Raw genomic sequence first — 27204 nt, forward strand, 5'->3', positions numbered from 1 at the left:
GAGACAGACAGACAGACAGAGAGACAGACAGACAGAGAGACAGGCAGACAGACAGACAAAGAGACAGAGACAGACAGAGAGACAGAGAGAGACAGACAGACAGAGAGAGAGACAGACAGACAGATAGACAGAGAGAGAGACAGACAGACAGACACTCAGAGAGACAGACAGAGACAGACAGACAGACAGACAGACAGACAGAGAGACAGACAGACAGACAGACAGACAGACAGACAAACGGAGAGACAGAGAGAGAGACAGACAGAGAGACGGACGGACGGACGGACGGACAGACAGACAGACAGGCAGACCGACAGGCAGGCAGGCAGACAGAGAGACAGACAGACAGAGAGACAGGCATGCAGACAGACAGACAGACAGGCAGACAGAGAGAGAGACAGGCAGACAGCCATGAGACGGACAGACAGGCAGACATACAGGCAGACAGACAGACAGACAGATGGGCAGACATAGAGACAGACAGACAGAGAGACAGGCAGGCAGACAGACAGACATGCAGACAGAGAGACAGGCAGACAGACAGCCATGAAACAGACAGACAGACAGACAGACAGTCATACAGACAGAGAGACAGACAGGCAGACAGACAGCCATGAGACAGACAGGCAGACGGGCAGACAGACGGGCGAAAACATGACCTCTATACAACCCCATCACTTATGAGCCAATAGAGGTGAGTGGTGGTCTATTTATCTGCACAGACTCTGCCCTCTGCCTGCATTTTCATATGTTCTTATAGTTTTGGTCTCTATAAGACTGTTCTGGGCTGCTGCCTTTGGACAGTAGACCTCCATGGGCAGGAGGGTGTCACCTGACATGCTAGCATGTGGAGCAGCAGGAGAGGGGCCAACTTTGGATGCTGTGTTTACTAACAGCAATTGACAGATCCTACATAGTCTGCCTTTAATAACCTTTAATATGGATTTTCACTCATATCCTCCATTAACCATTGAACAGTATCCCTTGTCTTCTCAGTGTGACAGAGAATGTGTGTGTGACTCTCAGCCTTCTAGTAGACATGCCTCTCCATACCTGAGAGATTCCAGTCTCCAGTGTGGATCCTTCAGGCCAGCAGAGAGCAGCTCTCCTGCTCCTGGATGATTGTAGCTCAGGTCCAGCTCTTTCAGATGGGAGGGGTTGGAGCTCAGAGCTGAGGCCAGAGAAGCACAGCCTTCCTCTGTCAGCAGACAGTCTGACAGCCTGCACACACACGCGCACAAGCACACACACACACGCACGCACGCACGCACGAACGCACACACACACACACACACACACACACACACACACACACACACACACACACACACACACACGATAAAACGATGGAGCCAGGAGTCAGAAGTCGTCTTAAATGAAGTATAGATCTTGGCCAAGAGATACACTCTTGCATATTCACGAATGGATACACAGGCTTACATACAATAAACAGAAAGTCAAAGATACTTATAGGACACACATCGGATTACATCTGTCTTGACGCACATTTGAAGGCTACTCTCTGGCCCTGTAGAGGGAACAGTGACACGGTGACCGGGCACAGTGTGAGATAGAGAGGAGCTGCAAATGTAAGGTACAGGTTATCTGAATATGAATCTGTCTGTGTATGCACAATAACTATGTGTAACTTAAATGAAAATGTATATGAATATAGTAATAAGTAGTGATTGTCCAAATAAAGGCTAATGTGATTAAAATTTTTCGCTATCACCTACTGTGAAAATAGTTCTGATAATCCTGTCAAATTCTAGCAAAACTAAAGTACAAACAGTTCAATTACAGACAAATTATTTAGTGAACAATGATTTATTTACATGGGAACAATAATTTAATTACATGTGAACAATGATTATGCAATTTACAAAGTATTTGGCTTCCTGAAAGTCTTTGGGCTCTATCTTCCCGGTATTTTTGCCTTAGCGCCCGTTAGCGCCACGCAAAGCCCTACTTGTGGGCGTGTCGGCCCGCTGCGCTTCACGTCATCTCGGCGCACATCTCCGTATAGGCATGTTTAAGCTAAACATCTTTCACAGCTGTGATCATGCCTGCCCCCTTAAAAGCACAGCGTCAGCAGCTGTGCACAGTGCTATCATCATGGCGACACCACAGGCACAGAGATTCAGAGAAGACGAGATGGAGGTGCTCATGCACGAGGTGATCTATCCTTCACTACTATCAATTCTGAATCACTATAGAATGACCCTTTCACTCACCCATTCATTAATCCATCCATCCATTCATTAATCCATCCATCCATGCATATCCATCCAGGTCGAGGTCAATAGCAGGGTCCTCTTTGGCGAGGGGATCTACCCCGCCGGGAGGGCCGAGGCCTGGCGGCGCGTTGCTGCCAGCATGAGCTCTGCGTCTGGCATCGACCATACTGGAGAACAGTGCAGGAAACGGTATAATGATGTCAGGCGCAGAGCCAAATCCAAGCTGGCAGCACGCGCCCAGTCTCGGTCCCGGACCGGCTGGTTGGGGCTGGTCCCCTCGCCGACCCAGAAAATGAGCTGACGCCGGCGGAGGAGGCTGCTGCGAAAACTATTCCCAGCGGGAGTGTGACTGGATTTCGAGGCGCCCAGGTGGGCGGTGTGGCAGGTAATGATCCATATTCCCTTTGTTTAATAATAAATACTATACTAATCCAATAACGATAGATCGCCATAGGACACTACCCAATGATAGCATATCAATAAATGTCTTTGGTTATATACTGAGTTGAAGTCAGCGGTGTGCGTAAAATAATGTTTGTTGGGACACACGTGCTTTACGCATGGAGTTCACCAATGATAGATCGCCATAGGCTAGCGGGACACTACCCATAGCCTATCAATAAATGTGTTTATGGTTGTAGCCTACACCTGAGTAGAAATTAGTTGTTTGTTGGACACTAGGCTACTTTGCGCACGGATGTCACATGGCATCAAGCACACCACCAGGACAGCGAGGGCTCTCCCCAGGTCCAGGAGGATGAGTCGATAGTTCTCTTCCCCGCAAGTCCCTCTCCCTCCACCCCCGCCACAACCCCCCCCCAACCCGCCGGAACCCAACCCCCCACCAGCCCACCCCGCCCAGACCCTACCCCCCCCCCCCAACCGATGCACCCCGTCCCCGTCCGGGAGCGCGCCCGCTGCTGCTCCCGCTCCGGCGGCAGCGCCTCCTCGGGCAGCAGGAGGTCCCGACGCCGATCCGGCGGCAGTGCCTCCTGCCGGTCCAGCTCAGCGGGTGCTGCTGCGCTCATCCCGCGGGTCAGATGCGGGCCGCGCATGGGGAAGGGGAAAAGAGGACGTTAATCCCATTATTTGTTTCCCATTATCATTCTTTTTCTATTAAAAATTCCCCTCTTTGAGATGGTTTTGTGTCCAGTCTTTCTTCCACTATAGGCTACACTCATATTCCAAAACACTCAAGTGAAGTGCATTCTCAATTCAAAGGTTAACAATTACACTACAGAAAAAGAAAAACATCTGGAAAGTGGCACAAGCTCAAAAGTAGACCAAACAAGAGAAAAGGGAATGTCTTGGATTTTGTTAAAGGAATTCACTGGATAAATGTAATCACCACTCAGTAGCCTACACATGTACTATATCGTGATTCAATTTGGCTCCTAATATCCAAGACATTCCTTTGAAAAAAATCCAAGAAATTCTGATGGTGGATTGGGCCATGCCTCCAATAGCACTGAGGGGGTGTTGAAATGACCCGGAGGCATAGACATATAAAGCAGCAGTGACTTTTCCAGCCACCGGTAGTGCATGGGGAGAGCTGGAACCAGTCTGCAGCTCTTCTGCTAAGATATGGCACACGTCTGTGACAGCCTGGCGGGTGAGACGCAGCTGCCTCCGGCAGTCCTCCTCGCTGAGTGGGTATAAGCAGATAGGCTACTTTTCAAAAATGGGTTGCAGGGTGCTTTTACTGAGACATAGGGCAAGCGGAATTAGTGAGAAGCAAGGCAGCCTTGATACATGACAAGCAGGCCAACAGTTTCCTAAAGCACAATGCTACAAATGCAGTGAAAATAATCCATTTGGGGGAAGGCAATTCTGGGCAAGTGAAAAAAAAATGCGTGGGCTACCTTAGGGACAGGTAGGTAGTCCTTGGACGGTAGACTCTCTCCCGCCTCTGCTCCTCCATCCCCTCTCCCAGCAATAAATGACACTAAATGACACTTGTGCGAGACACATGATAGGCTAGAGGCCCACCTGGGCCTGGGTCACGCCTACACCTGTGTCATCACAGCGCAAAACTGGACGGTGGAGGCAGACGATAGCTTAGACGCAGGGAAGATAGCAATAAGAGGTGCGCAAACGCAGCGCAAAGGCAGCGCAAACGATGGCGCCGTCCATCTGGGGATCCAGATGGACAACATGCTTAAATGGAACGCACAGGTCGACTACTTGTGCGCGAAGCTGGCTCAACGTCTCCACTTTCTGCGCAGACTTAGACTGTTCGGCGTGAGCTCCAGCATCATGTCCACTTTCTATAACGCCGTACTAGAAAGCTTGATCAGATATGGCATGACCGCATGGTTTGGGACTCTCACTGTACACCTCAAATCGAGAGTCATGAGGATGGTAAAAACTGCCATGAAGGTGATCGGCAGAAAGGATTACCCGACACTTCAGTCCATCTTCGAAAACAAAGTTATTAACCTGTCAAATAGAGTTCTGACTGATCCAAACCACATCCTCTACTCGGAGTACGAGATGCTCCCCTCGGGCAGACGGTTCAGAGCCAGCCGCTGCAAAAGCAATAGATATAGTCTATCCTTCCTTCCTACTTCTATTGCACTGCTGAATAGACAGCGAGCCCCTTCCTCACGGGTGTAACAAAGCGCGCTTGTTCTTTTCTTTTAGTCCTTCTTGTGGTTTCTCCTTGTTTTCATCTCGCCATGGTTTTATGCTTCTATGATTTTATGATTTTATGCTTTTTATGGTTATATGCTTTTATTTATCTTATTATTTTATCATCTTATTTTCACATGATAGTGCAATAAGGGTCAGTGTAATATGGGGGGTGCAATTTTTCTTGCCTAAACAGGCACCGCCTGTTCAACCCGGGTTCTGTGCAATGTCTTGTTCAAATGCTACTGTTGTCTTGCTGTCATGTTGTTGTTGTTTTCTTTTTCTTTTGTTGGTATATGTTACTGCCCATCGACATGCTGTAATGCACTTTGTAGCCCAAGACAAATTTCCCCTCGGGGACAATAAAGTTTATCTGATCTGATCTGAACAATAGGGCCCTTTGACTTCTGATACCAGTGAAGATGGCGGCGTATGACAGTGCTCAGTAAAACGGAGGCATGGACAAATCCTGTTTGTTAACTTTTGATTTGTGCCAAGACAAGTCCGTCTCTTTGTAAAGCTGCTTAGCTAGTTAGTGTGGGCGCAAGCCATTTCTTATTTTGTTTAGAGCGGGGAACTTTCCGATTACAGAGCCCCGAACTCTCTAGCCCGCTAAAAGACTGGACTCATAGCCAAAGCTAGGCTAACTGTAGCCTAGTGGCCTGGCTAACAGTAGCCATTTATTTCATTCTCCTAAAACGACCAAACAAGATATCGTCAGAAGGGGACTTCACTACAAATCCGACCGGGGACTGCGGTGTCTACAAGGGGGGGTTCGTCTTTAACCCAGGATCTGTGGTGGACGTGCCGCTCTACCAGACAACATCAAGCGGGGCCCATCGCTGAAGCTAAGGCAGCTAGTATGAGCGCCCCTCGGCTCCCAGCAGGCTTCTGTATGGAATTTCACAGTCTTCTCTTGCTGCATGAGACCTATCAAATATCCCCCAGAGCTTGGTAAGCCAGGAACACTCTTTCAAGAGCCTGCCGAACCGAGAACCCTCTTTCCCTGTGCTGGGTGTTCCAGTCTAGCACACAAGCTACTGACTGAAGCTGAGCTGCACCTCAGGTGAATCTGGTGTTGAACAATGTGGCTGTTGAGCAGGTGGTGGAGGCAAAACGTCTTGGTGTCATTTTAGAGTAGACTGTAAACTGTCGTGGACAAAGCATATAGACTCTATTGTTGGTAAAATGGGAATATAGCTGTTATTAAGAGATGCTCTGCTTTTATATCACCTCATTTGACCAAACAAGTACTACAGACTCTAGTTTGATCACATTTAGACTATTGTCCCATGATATGGTCAAGTGCAGCTAAGAAAGACCTAGGAAAATTACAGCTTGTTCAGAATAAAGCAGCTCGGCTGGGCCTAAGATGTAATATGAGATCCAATATAAATAAAATGCATGTCAAGCTATCCTGATTAAAAGTAGAGGAGAGGCTGACAGCATCATTCCTCGGCCGACTCAGAAATATCAATGCATCAAAAACACCTAATTGTTTGTATAGTAGACTAAGATTCAGCTCAAACACACATGCCTACTCAACTAGACATGCCAGCAGAGGTCTATACACTGCTCCTAAATGAGACATGCCAGCAGAGGTCTATGCACGGCTCCTAAATGCAGAACACAGATAGGGCAGCGTTCAGCCCTGAATCGAGCCATGAAGGCATGGAATTCACTCCCAGACAGAATTACTTGAGCTCAAAGCAGGGCAAGCTTTACAAAACAGATGAAACAACATTGAATGGAGACACGGTTGTAATGAAATCGATGGATCCCACCGAACTTGGGGGCACTGGCAGAATCTGCACAGCAAAATAATGTATTTTACTGGACAAATCTGAAACCTACCGGTCACATTTCAATAACAGTCTATGTACAAACATATCATGTAAATACAGCGCTGTGGAGTCAGGGCAGATAGGACTGGATGTCTGCCTCCGGACAGCTATTTCCAAGCCAAGGTAGATAGTGCTGCCTGCTGGCTTTAAATGTCTGAATACATTACCGTTTTGTTTTATTTTTTATGTTACATAATCCAAAAAGGTTCATGACGTCTGACTTAGTTTTACAGTATTAGATATTTCATGTGAAAAGACGTTATTTGTTTTTGTCATACCTGACAGTTTCGACTGCTATGCTTCCTGCAGCCTTCTTCAGAGACGTCACGTGATGTTGCTGTGACGTATATATGGATGGTTTATGTGGGTTTGGCCATCCCACCTACATAGGTGGGATGACCATGTCCCCTGCTGGCCGGTATTTTATGTAGGACTGCATCCCAGGTATGCGAGAGCATGTAGGCCCCCTCGTCCCGGTTTACAGTCGTGTGGGCACGCTTCCGGATCTCTAATGCCTCCCTGATCCAACGGTGGTATTTGTTGTTTTCCGATCTAATGACCTTGGCCTTCTCCCAGTCCATGATGTGGTTTTCCCTTTTGCAGTGATCCGAGATGGCTGACTTCAGATTCTCCTGCTCCGCTTTTTGTTTGATTGCACGCGTGTGCGCTCCAGATGTTTCCTTTTCACATTCTTTCTGGTGTTCCTTCTTTCGTGTGCCAAATGCTCTACCTGTTTCTCCGATGTAAGTTTTATTGTAGGTGGGATGGCCAAACACACATAAACCATCCATATATACGTCACAGCAACATCACGTGACGTCTCTGAAGAAGGCTGCAGGAAGCATAGCAGTCGAAACTGTCAGGTATGACAAAAACAAATAACGTCTTTTCACATGAAATATCTAATACTGTATGTTACATACTTATTGGCCAAGTATATTAACATTTATGGACTAGACAAGTCTGCCCAGGTTACAGGTAGGCAGCCATCTTGCATGCTGAGAATGTTCTCCTCGGAATGAGGATTGATTGACAGCTGTCATGTTGTGATATGATTGGTTGAAGTGGTGCACAATGTAGTTAACAAGAGTAATCTAATGGTGTAAAGTTTGTAGGAGAAGCAGCTATAATAATTTAAGTAACGAGTGAAGTCCAACTGCTGTAGTTGCAAAGTGACGTTTGCTTGGGGGGGGGCTCATGTCAGTGGGGGGATTCAGCTGAGTTCAGGAGGAGGTAGTGGGGTTTGTAGGGGGTGTTGGTAGGGTCCTTGGTGGAAGTGGCTTTCGGGCCTTGTTGGTCAGGCGGATGTCGGTGGCGAAGAATCTGTTCTTGTGGCGAGTGGTTCTGGTCTTGACAGACCTCAGTCTCTTGCCGAGGGGGAATGTTTTGAAGAGCTTGTGGCCAGGGTGGGAGGGGTCGGCCATGATCTTACGAGACCGCTTCAGTGTCCTGGCTGCATGCAGGTCCTGAAGGTATAACAGGTAGCATCCGATCACCTTCTCAGCACAGCGGATGATGCGCTGCATGCAGTCTGTTAACTCATTGAGTGCCAATGACGACTATAGTCGTCAATTCAAATAGTAACGTTCAGTGCCAATGACGACTAAAGTCGTCAATTGCGTTTTTTGACGGTGGGACGTGGATTAAAGCCTGATCCATCTCCTGTGAAAGTATGGTGGATGTTGAATGTGTAAAAGCTATTTTACAGACCCATTAGGTGGCGACAGTGCTCTCCAGATTACAGAAAGGCGAGGAAAAAACAGAGAAGAAGTCATGGGGAAACGGAAATCGCATCCGTATGCATCGATATGCATGAAGCATAACGTTAGCTGTGCCTGCAGCAGCCAATCTGCTGCCACAATTGAGCCCCTCCGTGTCCGCTGCGATAGCCCATCCATATGATTTAGTTGCCGACACCAGCGTCTTTCTGAAAAGTTACATTATTCTCAGCTGGGAGCCGGCGACACGCCGTGAAAAAGCGGGGTGCAGCGCACTTTTCAGTGCAAAGCAAATGCAGCAGAGTCACCAGAGACACTCCCACGGAGGAGGAGGAGGGGGGTGGGGCACGCAGGGCAGCATACAACCATTGACAGTAAACACAGACCCAGACAGCAGGCTCGATGGACAGAGACAGGCAAACAAGCTAGAATATCTGATGCCCACCAGCAGTAAATCAAGACCAGCAAGAAGGTGTAGGGTCTGCGCACGCAGGGGCCAGCGCTGCTGGTTGCAGCTAAAAAATATTATTTGGCCAAACAAAATTCCTTTGTTTTCACTGTTTTATTGAAGGAAATTATTTTTGAGGTGTCATTACATCAGAAAATATTAGCTTCAGAGTCAGTGATCTGCTTGAAATGCTTCATTTCACAAAAGGCTCATTATCTCAGCTTCTAAATTGAAACGTGTGTTTTTGCTGAAATCCACCTATCTTCTCCGGCTGATAACTAAAGAACGGAAAATGATATCAATAAACTTTTTTTTGCTGATGATACAATAGACTCTCATCGTTCTTTGGGCGTGTTCGGTGTTTACATAGTAATATCACACAATATTCTGTGGGCCTCGAGAAATCACTGAAAACGCTCTGAAACTCTGGCACTGGGAGCATCCGTTTTCCAGTGGCTGGCACTCAATGAGTTAATGTCCTTGAGAGTGGCAGCAGTGTACCAGATGGTGATGGAGGAGGTGAGGATGGACTCAATGATGGATGTGTAGAAGTGCACCATCGTTGCCTTTGGCACTTTGAATTTCTTCAGCTGCCGCACAAACTACATCCTCTGCTGTGCTTTCTTGTGCTTTCTTTTCTTTCTAATGCCCGAGTGGGCCTTGAAGATGTGCCCTTCTCACTACATGACCTCACCAACAGGAATGGACAATATCTGGTAGACCTCCTCCAGGAATATAATCTCATGGCCACCAACACCCAGTTTCAGAAGCGTCCGGGAAAGCTTTGGACTCACCAGGACCCCAATCTCGGCAGGAAACAGCTGGATTACATCCTTGTGCGGAGAAAGTGGAGGAACAGTGTGTTGGACACAGAAGCCTACAGCAGCTTCAGGACTGTCGGCTCTGACCACAGAGTCGTATCAATGCGTGTGAGACTGAGCCTACGGCAACCCAAGAACAAAGGCAACAAGGAGAAGATCGACTGGAAAGCACTTGCCACTCACCCAGAGCTACAGGCCCAGTACACAATCGTGGTGAGAAATCGCTTCCAGCCACTGGAGATAGAGGAGAATGCCACGGACTGCTATAAGCGCTTCATAGATGCCAACACGGAAGCTATGAAGTGCCTGCCAAAGAGAGTAAACATCAAGAAGAGCCTCATCTCTCAACATCCAGATGTCGTTTCGGCACGAAGCACTATCAATGAGTGCTATAGAGAATCTGGCAGGAGCAAGTCAGTAGAACACCAAACTAAAATCAAAGCCGCCAAGTCCAACCTCTATACCATCTACGATCGGCTCAAGGAGGAAGAGCTAGCCCAGCGGATCAGTGAAATAGAGACTGCCAATGAGGGACAACAACACGGAGAAGCATGGCGCCTTGTGAATGAGGTGACTGGGAGAAAGAAGTCACAGGGGGGCCAAATCGAGGCTAAGTGCAGAAGTGGTATAATCACTTTAAGAACCTGCTAGGAAACCCGCCAAATGTGAGAGATGAAGAGGAGGAGATCCCAACTATCCTCACCAACCCCTGCATCAGTGACGGACCTTTCACCATGGTCGAGCTAACAAAGGCCAAGAACACACTAAAACAAGGAAAGGCACCCGGCCCAGATGGAATCCCCACAGAGGTGTTGAAAAACTGCGATCTGGATGACATCCTCCTGAATTTCTGCAACACTGCATTAATGGAAGGAGAAAAACCAGATCAGTGGTCCCACACTAGCATCATTCCTGTCCCCAAATCAGGCACACTATCTAAAACAGACAACTACCGTGGCATCAGCCTAACCTGTAATCTGGCCAAACTCTACAACAGGCTTATCCTTAACAGGATAAGGGAGGCCATCGACCCCAGACTCAGGCCGAACCAAAATGGATTCCGTGAGAAACGCACTACAGTCTCGCAGATCCTCGCTCGAAGAATCATAGAGGAGGTAAAGAAGAACAACCTGCCTGCTGTCTTGACATTCATTGACTTCAAGAAAGCATTTGACTCTGTACACCGGGGGAAAATGATAAAAATCTTGAAGGCCTATGGAATCCCACCACGTCTTCTTGGAGCCATTGAGGCCACCTACACTAACACCACAGCACATGTTGTCTCCCCAGATGGTGAGACGGATACCTTTGAGCTGCTTGCAGGAGTCCTGCAAGGTGATACTCTCGCCCCCTTCATCTTCATCATGGTACTTGACTACGCCCTCAGGCAAGCTGTCAATGACCATGAAGACTTGGGATTCACCATCACACCAAGGAAGTCCAGAAGAGTTGGCCCGATACAGCTAACCGATCTGGACTTTGCAGACGATATCGCCTTGCTGTCAGACGAAATAACAGATGCTCAGGAACTTATATCAAGACTGGAGACAGAGTGCAATAAAGTGGGATTGCACCTCAATGCCAAGAAAACAGAATATATGGCCTACAACACACCGGACCATGCCCCTTTGAGGACCGTGGAAGGAGCCCCACTCATGCGAGTCTATGACTTTAAATATCTTGGCGCCCGCATGGAGAGCTCAGAGCGAGACATAAAGGTGCGACGAGCACACGCATGGAAGGCGCTCAACGACACCAAGAAGATCTGGACCTCAAATTTATCCCGGGGGCTCAAGAAAAGGATCTTTGTCGCTACCATAGAGACCATACTGCTCTATGGGTGTGAGACATGGACCCTTTCCAAGGCCACATCACAATCTATAGACGGATGCTACACGCGGATGCTGCGAATGGCATTTAACATCTGCTGGTCACAGCACATCACAAATAAGCAACTCTATGATGACTTACCATCCCTCACTAGTAAAATAAGAGACAGGCGACTACAGCTAGCTGGCCACTGCGCCAGACACCCTGAGCTGCCTGCTAGCCAAGTCATTCTGTGGGAACCAACTCATGGAAGGATGAACCCAGGAAGACCATTTAAGACCATGGTCAACACCCTAAAAGAGGACTGCGGAGCTGTAACAACTGGGGAGCTACGCTCCCTGATGGAAGCACGAGACGTGTGGAAGGTCCGACATCGTGCCCGACGGCGGCCATCCCGGCCTGAGTCGATGCAGTGAGTGAGTGAGTGTGCTTTCTTGATGAGAACTCTGATGATGATGCTCCCATTTCAGGTCCTGGCTGATGATGAATCCCAGGAAGTGGAAGGACTCCACATTGTCATGCCATGATCTCTTATTTCCTTATTACTGACAGAACTAAGTATAACTTTATAGCCTAACTATCCCTTTTTATCTTTTTATTTGCTAATTTTTGTGACTGATATATTTGCTCATTATTATTGAGACTGATATATAGGGCTCTACCTTCCGACAGGCGCTATCCCCTAATAGCGCTTGCGCACCTGTTTGCGCGTGCTTTAAAGCACGGAAGATAGCATTCCGCCTTGCGCCATCCGCCAGGTGTTCTGCCGAGTTTTGCTCCCCTGCCGAGCAGCAAAAAAAAGCATCCCCACCTCACGGGAGCATACTTGTAATGATTTATACAGAAATGTAACTGTTTAAAAGTGATATAATTGTCTGGTAGACGTGACCTCGCTGATTTCTAAGTTAAAACAGCCCCGAAATATGTTGGGGATGCAATTCTCGGCCGCAATGCAGAAAGGTTCACGGCATGTGTCGCAAACGCAAATTAGAGCCGTGCCAAAATCATCTGCGCCCCAAAATGCCTGCGCAAACAGGATTTGGGCGGTCTTAACTACCAGAATTATTCACAGGCGTGGCCAGGCAAAGCTGGCATTACGTCAATCAAAACCAATCAGATTCCCGTCTTGCAATGGCTGTTTGCGGGGGCATGCAATATGCTGTAATTCTCTCCATGCATAATAGAGTGTACTCACTCGTGCGAGGACAGAGGGAGCTTATTGACAGATCGTCTGTGGTGCCAACGACCCTTCGGGTTATGAAGGTAAATAGGTAAATGTCCATTGTCCAACAAGTTTTCTCAATTAATTTCCCTCTTTGCAATGTGATAAATGTTTCTCAGTGAGTTATAGTTGATTGCCTCACTGAATTATCTGCTAATACCCAATTTTAGCAGCATACTTTGATGTCTTGGCGTGGCAAGGCTGTGCGTAATGACATATCCAAAAGGAATTCCACTTTCCACTGCACAAATACCTCTCTGCGCTGGGAGCGCAGGCATAATCTCCTTGCAGTGCACCCAGCGCAGAGAGGTATTTGCGCGTAAAAGGTCCTTTCCAAAGCTCTTAGCGCAAAGTAATTGCGCACTGCTGATGATAGGGTAATGCCATCAATCGCACATTTTAGCGCTGAAATGCCTGCTTTGGCATCGGGCAGCCAGTGCCCAGTACAATTATCACAGGCATGTGCTTGTGTCCGCCCCCAATTTGCATTGCGCACAGCGTTAAACGAGCGCAAATGCTAAATTAGCGCTTTTGGGAAGATAGAGCCCATAATGTTATACAACTGTCCCTATTATGTTTTCTTTATGCTTATTATTGCTTAAGATTATTGACAGACTGATATATAATGTTATACAATTACCCCCCCTCTCCCCCCTCATCATTATTGAGACTGGTATATATATACCGTATATATATATAACTCCATACAACTGTACCGCCCATTTTAACTCCATACAACTGTACCGCCCATTTTAGTTTTTTCTCCTATTTCATCATGATTAGTGACAGATTGATATATGACATTATACAATACTACATATATATATATATTTATAAAACGGCTCTCTCAAATCAAGCAATCTGATTGGTTCACAGCCATTGTATAAATCCCGTAACCCACTCCAATAACCCATGGCCATGGGTTATGAGTTGCCATGGCAACTCTCTTACTAAAAGGCTTTGGTTACCTCAAATGACAATGTAGAAAAAACAAATGGCGGAGACAGCTGTCAGATCCTTGTGAATCGATCTTCGCTTATAACTTTACTAATACTTCGCAGAAAATTATGTTTTGTACAAGAATAGACGCGGGCTAATGTCTTCTTTGCAAAAAAAAGGCTGTTAACCCCGCATTTAACCCCGCATTTAACCCCGTAACGTTAGTTGGTGTCAGGCTTTCCAGAAAGCTCTCAGCTTCTCAGCAAGCGCTGAGAATGCAGCGCTGCGCTCGAGCTGCGTGTCGGGCTTTCCAGAAAGCTCTCAGCTTCTCAGCAAGCGCCAGGATTGGCCAATGTCAACTTCAGTCTCCAGAACGATCCAATCAAATCACCCGCACGTTCTTGCGGTCCCGCCTTACAGTAGTGTTTCAACTGACTCTACCAGAATGCCATGGCAGTCGGACTTATAGTATTACTATTATTATTATATTATCATACTTGGAAACCGTTTTATAAAAGCGAGCTGCGTGTGTTGTGGCATATATCCCGCTGCTCAGCAGTTATCCCACTCGGCCTGCGGCCGCGTGGGATAACAGCTGATCAGCGGGATATATTTGACACTGGCTCTCATGCTATATTGCTTATATATATATATATATATATATATATATATATATATATATATATATATATATATATATATATATATATATATATATATACATATTAGGGCTATCAAAGTTAACTGATAATAACGCGTTAACGCAAATTCCTTTTAACGCCACAATTTCTTTTTTACGCCCGATTAACGCATGCACTTTCTGGGATTTTTGAGCCTTGGTCCACCCGTAGTTTTGGAAATCAAGAAGTAAAGCAGAAACAAATCTCCGTGAGGAGAAGAAAAGGAGGAAGAAAAGGGTATAATGACAAGTTCAGCTTCAAGTAGGGTGAGCAGATGCTCTGCTTTGTGCGGGACTGCACAGCATTTTCATGACTTTCCACACATCCTGCAAATTGAGAAGATGTGAGACAGTGAGACAGAGAGAGAGAGAGAGACCAAGACAGCGAGAGAGAGAGGCGGGGAGTGAGCGAGGCGGGGAGAGAGCGTACCCTCGCCCACCAGCTGCGGCTCGTTAACTAGTCTTGCCAGCAAGACTACTCATTAAGAGACTGACACTGCAGTCTCAGAGATGCGTGAGTATTCTAACTACAGTGTAGCAATAATAACAATAGCCTACCAAAGGCCAATTACATAATATGATACTACCCATATTCTTTGCACAAACACAAAGCTCTCCAATGTTGTTCGGCACAATTAACTCATTCTCTGCCAGGGTCATTTCGGTCTGTGTGCTCCCAGTGCCAGGATTTTGAGCATATTTCCTGATCTTCCAGGACCCACAGAATATTCTGTCCTAGGAATAAAATTACACAACATATCTCACAATAAAGCAGAGACTCTCTTCTTACCCCTTGTAAAAAACTGAAACTCTACCATGTTTCCTTGTTTAGTTACAAGCAGTGGAAGTTAGCTTGTTTTCACTAAAAATGCCCTCCTTGGGAGAGAAATAGGAGAAAAAGAGGTTTTTAGTGAAGGACACCGTTTCAAGCAGAACTCTCTTTTGAGCCTTTTATTTTTTGCCTCAGTGACACATCAGACATATACAGTATTTGTTTTCCCAAATAAATAAATAAAAAATAAAAAATAAGAGAATGTATTTGAGGGAGCTGTGTCCCGCCCAGTGAGCGGCTACAGAGAGAGAGAGAGAGAGAGTCTGGCCCCTGGGGTTTCTTGACAGATGAGGCTTGGCCGCAGCCTCCTTGCTACAGTATTGTCAGTAAAATGGAAGAACCTCAGAATAAGTTGGAACCTATTTCGAGACATGGTCTTTCCGAAATAGGTGGTGTAGGACTACACACAGGACTGGGACTAGGACTGGACTGCGCCTCCATCGACTCAGAGTCTGAAAACACAAAATATCAAAGTATGATAAATATGTGCACAAAATCAAATAAATAATTTACTTTTACAGTTGCCATGTGGATTTTTAGCTTAGCTTGATAAAAGCATAAACAAATGGAATGAACCCTTATGTGGTCACACTCACACACTCTCTCTCTCTCTCACACACACACACACACACACACACACACACACACACACACACACACACAGGAATAACGAGTGCTGTAACGTTACCTGCTGTCACGTTACCTCTCATAACTAACGTTAGCACAGAAGATCACACAATAGCTACGTTAGTGCTGTAAACTTTGAAATGTTTATGTGACACAGACGGCTGTGTGTGATCATTTCATCTCAAACGCGATACAAAAAATAGGCTATTTCTTACCATCGTCATCGCTCTCTCGAAGTGGCACCCATTCCTCCTCCTCCGATTCATCTGTGTCAGACGGATCAGAACGCTGTGAAGGGGAGCCTTCGTCGCCCTGGCGCTCCGTCGTGGAGCAACAACAAAATAAACGCTGGGTCTTCCTCGCCATCGTCGCCATCCGAGAACTCTGGGTCGGACTCTGTTTCGACCACAGGCTCCATCTGGACCCTGGGCAGGGGCACGGGACGACGAAGCCCCATGGTCTCTTCGATTGTCCGCTGGCGTGGACCGGGGTGCGTGCTAGAACTGGGCCCAGGGGAATCCAAGTGTGGGCCTTGAGGACACCCAGCTGCGGCTGCGGCCACGCCGGCCACCGCGGCGACCGCCTCTCTTCATCTGCTACTGCTAAATAGATTACTGCTAAATGGGTGACTATACTATAAATACTAAACTAGCGGGTTCCTTTTATCAGTTTGACTTGAAACAATGTCACAGGCTGGGAAAGTGTCTGATGTAATGTAAACAACCAAAACATGAAAGTACGTCCGAGTACGTCCTTGGCACAGAACGCCATTGTTAAAAGTACGTCCGGGTACGTCCTTGGCAGAGAATGAGTTAAGAGGCCTAAAATCTCAACAGCATTTAGTCTTTGAGATTTAGTCTTCATTTGCCGATATTTACTGTAGTCTTCACTAGCCTAACACTGCTGCTATATTACAAAATACATTTATAAATGCCATTCTAAGCTGTGCTCTTAGTTTGTTTTGTTCAGATGAACCAGTGGGCTAATTATGCAGCCTACTACAGTAGCCTATATGCTTCTACTTCAGTATACAGTATGGTTCAGCATGCACACCCTTGAGGTTATTCTGAAGAATATTCTGGACAGTATCTGTCACTGTTCCAATAATAATAGTCATATCCACTAGGGATGCTCGGATCCGCCTTTTTCGCGCCTCTGATACGATCCGATATGTTGGGGTCCAGTATCGGCAGATACCGAGTACCGATCTTATACCAGTGCTTGACATTAACGGCTGTCCAGTTGCCCTTGGCAACCATTTAAAAAAATATATTGGCCTGTGGTTGCCTCAGTGGCAGCATATTTTGTATTATGCTAAAATTTTTAGCATATAAAAAATAGGGACAGGAAAATGTGCACCCCAAAATAAACATGTTTCTAATATTCCTAAAACCTTAAATCGATCTTAATAAGATTACATCACACACAGACTCTCTCTCTCATCTCCCCGATGCAGCCCTGCGACCGCAGTTGCTAGGCATCAGCTTTGGGTTGCCAAAACTGTAATATGGTTGCCATTCTTGGTCACCTTATATTTTGAGTCATTAAAATACTATGCACTTAGTCAACTGGCATGGGTTGGTGGTACAATATGGAAATGATTCCTGTCAGAGAATCCTTTGTTGTTTGAGCTTTGATTATTTCCATGAACTGAGTTGAACATACAGATATTACAGGGTCTGAAATAAACATAAGCAAATAAGTGGTCTTGAGTTTAATGTAAACCCAAATATAACAAATATGACAGTTATTTATGTTATACAATAGCTAAGTACACTGTGTATTGAGATAAGTAACTAACATTACCTCTCTTGTTTAGCACATATTAACAGATTGTCTTAATAAGGGAGAGTAATAAACATTTGAACTGTGTCCATACACGAATACAGGATACAGAATTAGGCTACTATTATTCCCACACAATAATCAACATTAGCCTACATAATCCTACATTAGCCTGAACAGCACTGATAATAAGGTAAGGTAACTTCATTTGAAAAGTAGGGTACTTAAACCGTCAATCAAGACGTCGGCAAGTAGGCTATGCTAAACAAACAAACAGAATGAGGTAGAATTATTCACAACATAAGTATCACAGCTTACATGTAGGCTATGTCCTCACGCAAACTTCAGGGTTATAGACAGTCCATGTTATTCTCTCTGGACAGCGTTTCACGTCTCTGGAGAACATGCAACAGCTGCTCGTTAAAGATTGTTAACTAGCTGCAGAGTCGGAGTTGTTCTTAATCAAGCAGGGCTGCATCAGGGAGATGAGAGAGGGAGAGAGAGGGTTTGTGTGTGATGTCACCTTATCAACTGGGCAGCTGTTAATGTCGAGCCCTGTGTCAAACTGGTTGGCGTAGCTAGCATGAAATACCTCCAAATAGGTAATCCTCTGGCTTGCTCCATGCTGTTAGCTGCTCCTGCCTAGCCTACATCAGCTTGTTTGGAAACAGTCTACCAGGCGTGCACACATAAAATTAGAGTGAATAGAATGGCCCCTATGGATCGGTCTATGGATCGTGCCATTTGCCACTGATACCCGATCTAGAATTTTGTGCTATATCGGGGCCGATACCTGATACCAGTATCGGATCGGCCCATCCCTAATATCCGCATAAAGCAAGCATATTCGTCTACTCCCATGTTGATAAGAGTATTAAACACTTGAAAAACATCGGTTTAAGGTAGATTTAGAACAGATTAAAAATTGTGTGATTAATTTGCGATTAATCGGGATTAACTATGGACAATCACGCGATTAATCCAGATTAAATATTTTAATCGATTGACAGCCCTAATGTATATATATATATATTGTCCTTATGCTCCTGATGCTACAGTAATGTACTTTATGCATGTTGTGTTAAAGTTGTGTAAACTAACAGTTTTTAAAATGTAAACAACATAGCCGGGGCTAGAGTGAGCACTCAAAGCTGGCTCCATAGGGTCCCATTGCATTTCTCCCCAGAGAACGTGGTTTGTTTACCAAAATGCTGCTCGGCTGATCCCTCGTACAGGGTTGCTGTTTTACTGAGTGAATCACCTTGAGCCGCCCTTCATTAAAATCTCGTTTTGGGTCCCTGTTTTTGATGGAATTGGACCTGGGGTGTCCTTGAGGAGTCACTGAACTTGCTGTATTCAGCGGTAGGTTCGGTGGCTCCTCTGAGACATTCTGGGACACTTTGTTGAATTTTGTTGCTTTAATACCACTGAATCTGATGGCAGGTTCTGGGTGACACCCTTCCACCCCCCCCCCCCCCCCGTTATTTTAATTAATTTTGTTTTTAACTGTCTCACCTTGGTTTTGTAGTGTTGTTTTTTTCTTCTTCTTCTAATATGTGTGTAAAGTGGACAATACAAAAATCAAACATGCATAGAATCATGCAGGTCATTTTTACTCAGGTCTAGCTCGCTCAGACAAAAGGACTGATGACAACCCCTTACAGCATTTAAAAGCATAAAAGCATAAAAGCATCATAGCCTGATCTTACCTGAGCGTCTCCAGTCTACAGTGTGAACTCTCCAGTCCAGCAGAGAGCAGCTTCAGCCCTGAATCTTGTAAGTCGTTGTTACTCAGGTCCAGCTCTCTCAGACTAGAGGACTGGGAGCTGAGAACTGATGACAACTCCTTACAGCATTTCTCTGTGAGTTTGTTTTGATTCAACCTGTTGTAAACAATATAAATTATTTACTTGTTCACATTGACAAATGTAGAATAATTATGACTACAAAGAAGAAGATCCATCATAAAACAGCATACCATCTTATAGTTACAACAAATTGTTACACAAAAGCATCATAACCTGATCTTACCTGAGAGTCTCCAGTCTACAGTGTGGACTCTCCAGTCCAGCAGAGAGCAGCTTCAGTCCTGAATCTTGGAGGTTGTTGTTACTCAGGTCCAGCTCTCTCAGACTAGAGGACTGGGAGCTGAGAACTGATGACAACTCCTTACAGCATTTCTCTGTGAGCTTGTTTTGAGTCAACCTGACAAAACAGAAATTTTTACTTGTTCACCTTGTTTGACAAATGCTGAAAACCTATGAGTACAAAAAACATTTATCAGAAATAGCAGACAATGTTATAGTTACAACATATTGTTAACCAGAAGTATCATAACCTGAGAGTCTCCAGTTTACAGTGTGGACTCCCCAGTCCAGCAGAGAGCAGTGTCACTCCTGAATCTTGAAAGTCGTTGTTACTCAGGTCCATCTCTCTCAGACTAGAGAACTGGGAGCTGACAACTGAGGCCAGAGCGTCACAACTTTTCTCTGACAGCTGACAGTCATTCAGCCTGGAGCAAGAAGAAGTTTGAAAATCTACACTTTTCTGTATGAATATTACATATAATATATTGAATATATCTAGTTAACCATGCACATAACCATACACATTCAAGTGATCTGCATTCTCTACACAAATTGTAAGTTATCTTTGTTTTTGTCCCTGTCTATCTGTTACACCCGTGGCTCTGTCCCCTGTCTCTCTCTGTTTTGTTTGTGTGTGTATTGGTATGTGCATGGTCTCTCTTCCTCGTTCTCCTGGCTTCTGGCTCAGCTCGTCCTACACACCGGTCTGCTCACTGCTCATCATCTCATCTACCCTGCGTCTTTAACCATCAATCGTTGCCAGATTGTCTTCACCACAGTGGTAGATACGCTCAAGGCCAAATCTATTTCTAGTGACTTTCTCCTAGTGTTTTTTGTGTTTAGCCTTTCTTGTGTCCAGGATCATCACCTGCCTGCCTGTCGTGCAACGTGCAATGCCTTCTGGTAGCGAAACAGGGCATTTCGAGAGAGATTGTCTGGGTAGCTGCTTCTTCATTTGCATAAAGTAGTTCTTGCTCAACTTTATGCAAATGAGGTGCGTGCAGCATGCCGCCTCCCGGAAACCGGTATACGATCACTTAAGCTAATCATTGTAAATCCAAAACAAAGGCAGATGGAGAAAACTGTCACTTCATGGTTTATTGTAGGCATCAACTGTTGTTTTCAGAAATACATTTGGCTGAGTTATTTTTATAGTCAAAGAGAAAGTTTGAAACAAGTGTTTCCCCAACACTTCAAACCAGGGAAGGACAGCCCACGATTGAACGTGTTTGTTCATTTCATCCAATGTCATTGCTGTTCATCAAGAGGCACGCCTATAGATGTGCAATGCTGGGGAAAGCGGCAGGATCCCTCATGTCAATTGACACTTCTGTGGATCACTATCTCTTCTCTCCTCCCATCCAAACCCCTTCTCTCTCCCCTCTGTCCTTCTCTATCTGTCTCTCCCTCTCTCTATCAGATCTTGCAGCTTTTTAACTTATTAGGCACCTTTTGCTTTCTCTCACCTTGCGCTCGATTGCTAGCTCACCCTGCAGCTTGCATACACAGCTCTACCACTGTGAGGGCTCATTTGCTCCCTCACCTTGAGAACTGATGACAACTCCTTACAGCATTTATCTGTGAGCTTGTTTTGAGTCAACCTGACAAAACAGACATTTTTACCTGTTCACCTTGCTTGACGGATGCTGAAAATGTATAACTACAAAAAACATTTATCAGAAATCAGCAGACAATATTATAACATATTGTTAACCAGAAGTATCATAACCTGATCTTACCTGAGAGTCTCCAGTCTACAGTGTGGACTCTCCAGTCCAGCAGATAGCAGCTTCAGTCCTGAATCTTGAAGGTTGTTGTTACTCAGCTCCAGCTCTCTCAGAATAGAGAACTTGGAGCTGAGAACTGAGGCCAGAGCTTCACAGCTTTCCTCTGACAGCTGACAGCCACTCAGACTGAAGGAGAATTAGTTATGTTATGTTTTCCATTTTGTACTCACATCACATTTAATGAAGTTAATATATCCACTTATCTATCCACTTACATAGCTTTAATAGAGGCTTTGAGCACTGGCAGCAGCCTCAGAAGAGCCTTCTCTGAAGCTGAGTATTTTCTCAGGTCAAACACATACTGCAGGTCGTTGTTACTCAGGTCCAGCTCTCTCAGAGTAGAGGACTGGGAGCTGAGAACTGAGGCCAGAGCTTCATAGCTTCTCTCTGACAGCTGGCAGCCACTCAGCCTGAAGGGCAAGAAAATAAATTGTGAAAATTGTATTCTCTTTTAAAATCATTCTTGTCTGTGATTTTTGTTTCTACTCATGTCAGTGCCTGTCTGTCTGTGTGTGTGTGTGTATGTGTGTGTGTGTGTGTGTGTGTGTGTGTGTGTGTGTGTGTGTGTGGCACTGGCAATCGAACTGGAGTTCCAAAGGACAGTAGTTGAAAATTAGCCATCTTGCTAACACTGGCACATTTACAGTAATGTGCATTGTCCCTCAAGTAATACTATAATAAAATTACCTAGGTGGACCGGCGGTGTCTGTCAGTCATGATTTGCGTCACCTTTTGTGTCACGAATCATGATGTCGCTGACACGCCACTCCCCCCGGCCCCACACACACACACAGACACTCCCAACCCCTCCACACACACAGACACCCACGGATAAAAATGATTTTGGGAGGATGTAAATGGAACACAATTTCAATCTGTCATATAACAATAAAATGTATGTTCTTATCTCTACACAGTAAATCTTAATACCTGGATTACTCTGCATTGTTCAAAATACAAGATATTGTGCATTATTTCTTTTAGGGTATGCATATATAATGTTATAGACTCTTTATACATATACACACTCATTAACCCATACAGTGTTGTATTTAGTCAAAATACTTCACTAAACACCCTCCCTTAAAAATAAAAAGTTTTTCACTTTTCAGAATCGTTTTAAATGTCTATGTCACAGTACAGTGTTGGTGCATGTTTAATAGCATGGTCCCAATGAACATGTGTGCTAATGTTGTCCCATATTCCCCAGTTTTTACCATTCATGAAAAGTGACAAACATAATTAACTTTTATTTTGAAGGCAGCCAATCCTCCGCCCTGCATCAGGAACAGGAAGTCACATTGTACCTTTACGAGTGTTGCCAACTTAACGCCTTTGTCGCTATATTCAGCTACTTTTCAGACCCCCCTAGCGACTTTATTTCCGAAATGTGCCTAGTGACAAATCTGGTGACTTTTTCTGACCAGGGGAACTGGGGAGAACAACCAAATCTGTTGAATTTAATGGATTTTGCCTTTAAATTGGTGCGGCTGCCTTGGGTTTTCTCTCTCTCTCCTCATCTCTGCCTGTCTGACACACACAGCGCTTCAGTGCAGTCCCTCTCCTCCACTGAGAGAGCAGCAAGATAGGGTTTACTTGTAATTTCTAACAGCATATGCTGAATCTGGCCCGGGCGGGTGGAGTCACTCAGCACTTACTATTACAACCATTCAGTCAATGATTACACTGGCTACACCGAGGCGTGTTTTCTAAGCATAATTTGATATGCAAAATTAGCATGTGACGTCATTTACCGACTTCTAGTGACCTTCTGAGCAGCCAATAGCGACTTTGCTTGGAAAAGAGTTGGCAACACTGCCCTTTACACCACACCATGCTCGGCACAGCCACAGACACTCTGGAAAATGTTAAGTCTCTCCTGGTGTGTAAACAGCACGGTTGAACGATTGCTAACATTACACTGCTAACCTTAGCAGCCTGATACAATAGCCAACTAACTTGCTATGCAAACTATGCCTATAACTAACAGCATTTCATTTTCACGTGTTTGAAAATGGGATTCTACTAATGACCACCATGAATTTTGCAATAAATAAATAAATAAAATAAAACTAAAATGTGAGGGGGCAACTGCTCCCTCAGTTTCAAAGGGCATGACACTTCTGCTTGTGGCCAAAGGCCACAGTCTGGCAGCCGCTTGAAATTGTAACTGCAACAAAGTTGTGTAGACCGTGTATAAGGGCTGTCACAATACTAGAATTTCTCACTTCGATACCAATATAGGGCTGGTCAATATATCGATATATATCGATATCATGATATGAGTGAGACTAGATATCGTCTTAGAGTTTGCATATTCTAATATGATATGGCATAAGTGTTTCTTTTCGTGGTTTTAAAGGCTGCATAACAGTTAAGTGGTGTAAATTGCTGGACTTACCAGACTGTTCTAGCTGTTTTAATATTTGCCTTTATCCACTTAGTTATTATATCCACATTCCTGATGATTATTATTTTTTAATCTCATTGTGTACATATTTTGCACCAATATTCATCCCTACAGTATTGTTGCAATATTGAGGTATTTGGTCAAAAATATTGCAATCGTTGATTTTGTCTATATCATCCAGCCCTATACGATTCATAGGAAAATATCTAAAATAAATAATACTCGTGATATCATTTCAAATAACAACACATCAAGAGGCATAATGTGGGTGGCACCCACATTATGCCTCTTGAGCACCGTGCTGTATCAGGTTTTCTGGCTTGATCTGCACTCTGAACTATGTTTCAAATTCGGTACGAGAGAGTCTAATTTCACCCATGAAATTTGTCATTCTCAATTTCACATGTTCATGTCTACAAGATGACACCTGAGGCCAAACCCCCACCTCCAGGGAAACATGATATTCAAGTGATCCGCATGCTCTACTCTACAAATTGTAAGTTATCTTTGTTTTTGTCCCTGTCTATCTGTTACATCTGTGGCTCTTTTGTTTGTGTGTATTGGTGTGTGCAAAAAAAACATGTATCAGAAATCAGCAGACAGTATTATAGTTACACCCACAATATCAATAGTATAATTACATGTAAGACCAGGTTTGTTGTTTATCTTTTGAAGTGTCCTTGTGGACTGTGTTATGTCGGTAAAACCACAAGAGAGCTAAACACTCATATGTCAGAACACAAGAGCACTATTCGGAACAAAGACAAAGGGCTCTATCGTTGCAACGGCCTTAAATTAGCACCTTAACCATCTAACCGATCCACTCGATCCAGTCCGCGGGTTGCGGCTTTATGCTGTCATCTCTGCCAATTTGGATATCTCAGCACATCACAGATCATAGCCTGACTAAAACGATTCAACCTACAGCCAGGCAAATACAGATCTGTTCAGCAGGGCTGATGCAGTCTCCCTGTGGCCTACAATATAGAACGTTAACTATCGGTGACATTATTGATACGATCCAATTCCATGATCTTTATGTTGTAAACACATAACTTTCACAATAGTGAACAAGCACCCCCACTCGGCTCATTCAGGGCAGGTAGTTTTATAACTTGTAGACTACCTGCTGCACAGGCTAAATGATGCACATAAATATAGCCTACATTATGTAAAGTCATTGCATAAATGTGTTTTTATTGTGAAAGTACGTGTGAAGTAGCCTAAGCCAAGTCTTGCTGGAGCGGACATCACAGTAGAACCACAGTAGAACTGTGTTACGGCTGTCACCCGTCTATATCACGTTGTATTTGCGAGGGATACATATACCACCTGGATTACATATATGTTTCACATAGGGTTGTGTTTTGATTTTTATGTTTTATTATGTCCAATATTGAAATGTTCTAGAATTGCATGTTGCGTTAACATAAATATTATTTCTATCTACCACTTAGCCTATTTAGGCTGATTTGGTTGCTATTTCTTGTCTAAATGTATTAGCCTCAATGCATGCTGGGAGATTTCACGTGTGGCTTTGGTAGGGGAGCCGTCGCAGTGTTTGGGCAGAATGATATCATTTTCTCTCGCTACCTTTTCTTCTCCCCCACTGCACAGATGCAACAGCCTCTGAATGACAGGGGCTCAAAACTACGGTATAACAACTTTTTTTTCATCGGTCATTGTGCCTGTCTGATGTACGAGAGAGAGGGAGTGAGAGAGAGCACAGTAATATCCCCGGCGAAGATCAGCTTTTTTTCCATTTGAAAAGCGATAAGCGCTAAATTAAAGCCAGGGAGGAAGATAGCGTTAGGCCGGTATTTAAGCCCATTCTGGCCTATTCTGGCACTGCGCGACGCCTCTTCGGCGTAAAGCGCATTTCGGGGCCTAAAACCATGATGCTATCTTCCCGAGGCAGGCGCAAGGCGTGTTTTTTGCATTTAGTGTTTTAGCGCCTAAGGCCAGTGGGAAGATGGGGGCCGAAAGGTCTTAAGTGGTGAGACATTTTAATTCTGCTGGCCATGATGTGTGTTCACTCAGGTTTCAGGGAATTGAAGTTCTAGCACCTTTGAAGAGGAGGCGATAGGGACTGAGCTCTGCTACAGAGAGAAGGGCCCCTATCGTTGTATCGGCATAGAAACTATGCCGAGCGCCTGGCGCAGCGCTGATCAGTGGGCGTGGACCAGCGCACTTGATATCTTGGTGTTGGCGCTACACGCAGCCTAAAGCATTACAACCACGCCTTTCTACAATTATGCACCGTCTACTCATTGGATAAGTGCAATAAACGAATCACACGCTTTCCTTTTAAGCTCCAATTCCAGTGGTCCAGTAAAACCAGACAAAGCCAAGCGCTCTGCTCCCCCCCCCCCCCCCTCCCTTCATCCCGTCTGTCTGTCTCCATATATAGGCTATTATTCCATATTATTATGCTTCTCAAACCAATCTAACTGCAGTTTAAATACTGCAAGCATGTAAATATGCTACACTATAGCAAGATCAAAGTGAAAATAATGTTCTAAACGCATCGGATAGAAAAAAATATAGCCTATGGCTGGATGTCATGAGATTAGATGAAAGTTTGGCCAGAATTATATCGTTTTCTCTCTTCTCCCCCACTGCATGATGCAACATCCTCTGAATGACACCTATCACTTTTACTGGATCTGATTACTTTATTCTATTTTATTTACTGGATCTTATTATTGAGTATTTGTATTTTATTTGGCCTATATATGCACCCCCCCCACCCCCTGCCCACAGGCTCTGACAAATATGTTCATTCTCAATAAAACCTTCAGTAATCAATCAGAGTGGCTTTAAAAGCCAGATTGGCAGCAGCTGGCACAGTGTGATCAATATGGCAGACCACAACCGATCCGTAAAGTTCTCTGCTGAGGAGAAAATGGTGCTGGCGAATCGGGTAATATATATCCACCATCCATTTTGAATAGATACAAAACAACTCTTTACTTAAGTCGTTTATTCATCTATCCATTCAGGTTCAAATGTACCATCGCGCACTGTTTGGGGAGGGGAATTACCCCGCCGACGCCAAATAATTCTAACTACTATGCTTTGCACACAGAAAAAATAAATACAACAGACAATTCTGTAATGAATAGCTGTAATGAAGAGTGGGGTTTGAAGAAGCGCTACACAAAAGTTTCTCCAGTTTCTCTCTTTCTTTCTCTCTCTCTCTCTCTCTGTCTCTCTCTCTCTCCCTTTCTCTCACATTAAACGATATACATGCCTATAATGTCAATTATCTGAATGAAATAATAATACATATTAAGTAGTAATATTA

The 27204-nt window shown here is 44.7% G+C and overlaps 1 protein-coding gene across 1 annotated transcript in view; it reads right to left on the reverse strand.

Annotated features, from left to right (window-relative positions):
- The window catches only part of LOC310775926 (NACHT, LRR and PYD domains-containing protein 3-like), a 48012-nt gene that overhangs the window by 15416 nt on the left and 5392 nt on the right, over nt 1-27204 (reverse strand). Inside the window, exons 4-8 of the mRNA XM_083636048.1 lie at nt 21703-21897; nt 19952-20125; nt 19645-19818; nt 19323-19496; nt 1059-1221 (exon numbers count right to left, since the gene is read on the reverse strand). Coding sequence (XP_083492174.1) covers nt 1059-1221; nt 19323-19496; nt 19645-19818; nt 19952-20125; nt 21703-21897 — 880 coding nt within the window. The remainder of the gene's footprint in view (nt 1-1058; nt 1222-19322; nt 19497-19644; nt 19819-19951; nt 20126-21702; nt 21898-27204) is intronic.

Source organism: Poromitra crassiceps (assembly GCF_964638095.1).
Source record: "Poromitra crassiceps genome assembly, chromosome: 4".
NCBI lineage: Eukaryota > Metazoa > Chordata > Actinopteri > Beryciformes > Melamphaidae > Poromitra > Poromitra crassiceps.